Raw genomic sequence first — 4,955 nt, forward strand, 5'->3', positions numbered from 1 at the left:
ATTATAATCACAATTATTATTATTTTTTATTGTTATTGTTGTTGTTGTATAGCCTACTTGTTATGGCCATTGCCACACTGTTGATTGCATTGTTGTTTGTATTTAATGTTTCCTATTCCTGTTTACGCTTTGGCAATAAGTACAAGTGTATTTCATGCCAATAAAGCATTTTGAATTTGAATTTGAATTTGAGTAGGCTATGGTTAGTCTGAAACAGAAAATGAACACCCGCATGTGGATCCACCCCCATATTGTTGTGCAAAGCTCAATTCACTGGAAAGATACCTTCCACAATCTGTAAATTAATTTATACGTCGTGGATAATTGTGTATTATTGTGGACCCAGGTGCTAAAATCCAAAAAGACATGACTTTTACAGACTCACCAACCTACAAACTACAGTGTAAGCTGTTCACTTCTCGTGTACCCATGATTCATCCACTGGTGGGGAACTGCTTATAGCAAGTAGCCTAATAAGAAATCAATATCATTTAAGTGTGAGACTGTGCTGACCATGGTACAGAGCAGGGATATTTAAATGAGCTCACTGGCGATGAATCTGACTTGAAATTGCGACAAATGAACTTCCGCGCTACAATTTCATGAAAGCCAACATGAACCTTAATAATGGTTATTGGCATTTTCAAGTTGCAAGACTTTTCTTGCATCGAAATGGTACAGTATAAGTTTTACTTGAAGTGCTGCATGGTTTTTCTGTTGTTTAAAAATACTGCCAACTTCCTCATTCACATCACATTTAAAAGAGTCAAACATCACATCCTGTTGTCATTCTGACTTCAGTCCTCAAACATGCCATCACGTCTCTCCTTTCTTCTCCTGCTCGTCGTCATTCTGCTGGAAAGTGAGTGCTCTCTTTGTCTTCTCGGGTCTTAATTCAACTGACCACAAACTCCAATTACAACTCCATTCCATTTTGAAAAAAATGCATGTTTTCTGACGTGACAAAATAATTACAGAAATCTTAAACTGAACAAAATGAAAAACCTGCATTTCCTGATAAATTTGTACTAACATCACCCTCTTCTGGTGGGCTCACTACAGGTCGCTGTGGACATGCTGAAGCTCAAGGTTAGTAATACTGCAATTATTGCAAATAGAGAAAGCTTGCTTGAACAGAATTATTATATATGTGTATTATAAATCTAAATTTATCAGCTTGAAATAGTGTGAAACCCTCTTTGGGGTACAAAATCATGGTGTGGCTAGAAACAATATGTAGAAAGGCATGTATTGAAGGTTGTACATGATTTTAAATCTGCACATAAAAGGTTGGTTAAGTGCAGTTAATATGTACCCTCGTCTGTGACAAAAATAAACCCACCACATCCGCAATGACTTGGTGTGATGGTGAGTGCTCACAGTGAGGATATTAGTGGGCCTGATAACTTCCCCAAACAGCACATCTTATTTACTGTTGCAGTACAAAATTCTCTTGAAGATTTTTTTTTGCGTGTGTGTTCTTGGTCATTAAAACTCCTTTAGATTTATGAATGACACTATAAACAGAGAGAGTGGCAGTTCATGATTTGAAAAGTTTAATAAATGATTATTTGAAAAAGATTGGCATCACCAGAATGTGCACAAATCTCCCATTTGCCAGATAATAAACACATTCAGTGTGTTGATGACCATTAATTAAGAACTGGAATCACTTTCAGCCTCTCCTGCCTTGGTCATTAAAAAGATTGACCTTTCAGGCCCGAGTTTTTCAAGATAATCTCTCACGTACAGATAATTGCTAGGCAGTATAAATATGTTATTTAAATGGAAGGGAATTTGATTTTAATGGGTCATTGATAGGCACTATGTTAGCACAATAATAAAAAGGTGTTTTCACAGATCTTAAAGTGCTTTACATTCCTATAAATATGGTGCATACATGATAGATAGAATGGTTCTGGATTAAAAAGGACTGACATTTCTTACTTCGCTGTGGTCACATCTCACAACATGATATCTGTATAGGAATGACACTGCTTTGATCATCCCAAGTGATTTACAAGGTCATAAAGATAAGATACTGTCAGTGTAGATGAGAGGATAGGAACAATAAAATACAAAATATATAAGTACATAACTGTGCCTTAATATAACTATCATAAGTGCACACGCACATAAGAACATCATGCTAACGTTGTACTAATATTTCCCCAGATCATATTAAAGGACATGACAACATTTTGAGCCAATACTGGATACTCATTGCTGACACCAATGAGTGGCATTATAACGTATAGCATTGACAACCACTGCAATGTGTCAAATCCCTGTGCTTCACACCCAGCCAAAGATAGACTGCTACAGTGCCATCTGTAGGCAGATCCATTTAATGAAGCAATTGTCATAGCTGTGAACATGCAAGACAAGTATATTTAACCTAACAAGCACACATAGTTCATTATACAGTTCATTTTTTGACTAATATCAATTTAAGTTATGTAATATTTCATATATTCCCTCTTTATATCAAGTTTTACTGTACATAATTTGCCAAAATATAATTACGTTGCTTTGATCAGCTGAAAACATACTGGATGAGCGCATACATTCAGTACTCATGTTAAATGATGTACCCAATATTGCTGTAATTCTCACATGCTCCTACAGTGCCTTGGCTGTAACTTCAGCTTGTTTTTATTAACCGTGCTTTTGTAGTTCCTACAAATTCATTAGAAATTTGATTGTGAATGGACCCCAAGGTAAATCTTACTTCCAGCAAAGAAACAAAACGGAAGTGGAAGTTTGTGGTCGGGTGCTGTATGAAAGTGCCTACAATACAGCTGTTTGAGTGGAAAATCAAGCATAACTGATGATTGAAACTAAATGGATCACTGAACTTTTGCAGGTAAACTGCCAAAGGCAGAGTTACATTTGAGTGCTGCAGTAATGTCCATAGAGGAATCAGTGATACTGAAGTGCAGCAGACCGGACTCTTCCCTTGCATCCCACTGCACTTTCACCATTAATCAGAGAGGACCAATCAGTGGCTCAGACTGTGAGCGCTCAGTCACTGGAGCTGAGCTGCTCAGTGGGAGTCACAGCGCAAGGAATGAGATCACCATGAGATGTTTCTACAGTCTGGAGGAAGGAGCGAAACCTGCTCGTCATAGTGACCCCTCCACAGTGACTGTGCTGGGTAAGAATTCATAATTCTGACATATGGAGTCTGAAATAGGACAGCAGATGCTAAGTTCAGTAAATATATATTAAATAGTCATTTCTAAACGAATGTTTCTGTAAAGAAATGCAAGACATAAAAAATAATAAATAAATCATTGGGGGGCCAAAACCTTTCTGAAGGCACTGCATGGTTGTGTGTGCGCTGGTGTGTGTGCATGTGTGCATGCATTTGTGTACATTTCAGTCTGGAAGCAGTTGGACAGTGACACCATTTTTGTCTTTTTGACTCTATACTTCAGAACACTGGATTTGAAATGAAACAATGAAGATAAAGGTTAAAGCGCAGACTGTCAGTTTTAATTTCTGTCCTACTAAGAGCCTGTTTCTGGCTTCCCATAGACCTAATGATTCACTTATATAAAACTAACCCAAGCAATGTGCACATGGAGTAAGGGATGCAGCTCAGTCACTCCAGTTCCTCCTGTCTGATCCCTACAAGTAAAACCATCAGGATGCTCATGCACATTTAGCCACAGGGAACACAATCAGTAGTGTGACCCTGCAAATGCATTTCTCTGCATGTTGTATTATTTGTGTGTTCCAGATCTGAGGAAGCCCAATATCTCAGTCTCCACAGAACACACTGAGACACACATTCGCTGTGAAGCACCACCTGACATCACTGGAGCTATTTTCTTCCTGTACTACAAAAGGAGTAACACAGATACGAACAGCACCCAGGCTGGAACAGAAGAGCGAGCTGTCAGTTTCACACTCCCCCGCAGCTCTGACTCCACTCTGACGTACTGCTGTAGTTATCAGTTTAAGGGCATCAACTCTAAATGGAGTGACTGTGCTGAAGCTAAGAACAAGGACCAGAGTAAAAGTATTGTACTCTTTTTTTATCTATGCAGTTTATAAATAATGCTTGCACATTGAATTCTCAACTTATAAAACAAGTGTTTATTGTATTTTGCTCCTCAGTCATTATAATTGTATGTTTTGCACTGACTTTGACATAAGATTCATTTTTTGTACAAAAGTCCTTTGTTTCATTTTCTGTTATATGCTTGGAAGCCCACATCACTCACTCTTTCCCATAAATGAGGTGAAAACTACATGGCAGGTTTGGCATTTTATGGAATGAGTAAGGTTGTTGGCCCCGTTTCCATATTACCTGACTCCTCCCACCCTATTAACCCTGCAGCATGGTTTCTAGCTTGTGGAGTCCTGACATTATCATTGGCTGCCAGTGTACAGAGAGCTGGGGCCAATATCAATGTATGACAATGAGGTTCCATTTTGAAAAACTGGCAAAAGTTTGAAAAACAGAGATGCATTATGTGTTGTGCGTGTTAGGAATAAAGGCTAATCTCTAAAGTTTTTTCTGAAAAATTTGTGGATCCAAAGCAATAATTGTCATTTTTCACTTTGTATTTATATGATTTACTTGTTGAACTGTGTTAGACCAGGTATTGGCTGTGAGGGGTTCTTTTGTCTCAATGAAGCACTGTGGTTGTTCTCACGTCTGCATCTGCTGCTACTTCTAACCCTTCAAAAAATATCTTTCCAACACAAAATTGCTTTCTAATACGAAGTTCCTGTGGGATTACTTTTGCATATTGGTTTCCTTCGCTGATTTCTTTGTTTCCTTTCAGACTTTATTTATTTCGTGTTTGTTCAAACATCAGATCAAATGACTATTTGCACCAATACTTATATTAATTATCTATATTCTTAAGCATAACGAGTAATTTGTTAAACAAGCAATATACAGTGCAGTCCGTAAGTATTTGGAGAGTGACATAATTTTT

At 37.7% G+C, this 4,955-nt stretch overlaps 1 protein-coding gene across 2 annotated transcripts; it reads left to right on the top strand.

Moving 5' to 3' along the window:
• The first annotated feature begins 207 nt into the window (after positions 1-207).
• LOC135247266 (uncharacterized) lies at positions 208-4,746 on the top strand. Of its 2 annotated transcripts, XM_064320555.1 has the most exons (4): positions 208-862; positions 1,063-1,089; positions 2,867-3,157; positions 3,746-4,746. In XM_064320555.1, the coding sequence occupies exons 1-4, from the start codon at positions 811-813 to the stop codon at positions 4,060-4,062; spliced, it is 687 nt and encodes a 228-aa protein (XP_064176625.1). In that variant the 5' UTR covers positions 208-810; the 3' UTR covers positions 4,063-4,746. The 2 variants fall into 2 exon arrangements, with proteins under 2 accessions (XP_064176625.1, XP_064176626.1); XM_064320556.1 differs by lacking the exon at positions 1,063-1,089 and having other exon boundaries at positions 789-862.
• Positions 4,747-4,955: the final 209 nt, after the last annotated feature.

This window comes from Anguilla rostrata, unplaced genomic scaffold (assembly GCF_018555375.3).
Source record: "Anguilla rostrata isolate EN2019 unplaced genomic scaffold, ASM1855537v3 scaf1181, whole genome shotgun sequence".
Lineage (NCBI taxonomy): Eukaryota > Metazoa > Chordata > Actinopteri > Anguilliformes > Anguillidae > Anguilla > Anguilla rostrata.

Excerpts from the sequence above, each read along its gene's own strand:
- LOC135247266 (XM_064320555.1), top strand. The coding sequence starts at position 811 with ATGCCATCACGTCTCTCCTTTCTTCTCCTGCTCGTCGTCATTCTGCTG. Across the intron at positions 863-1,062 it reads CGTCGTCATTCTGCTGGAAA|GTCGCTGTGGACATGCTGAA; the intron begins GTGAGTGCTCTC and ends GGCTCACTACAG. Across the intron at positions 1,090-2,866 it reads TGGACATGCTGAAGCTCAAG|GTAAACTGCCAAAGGCAGAG; the intron begins GTTAGTAATACT and ends GAACTTTTGCAG.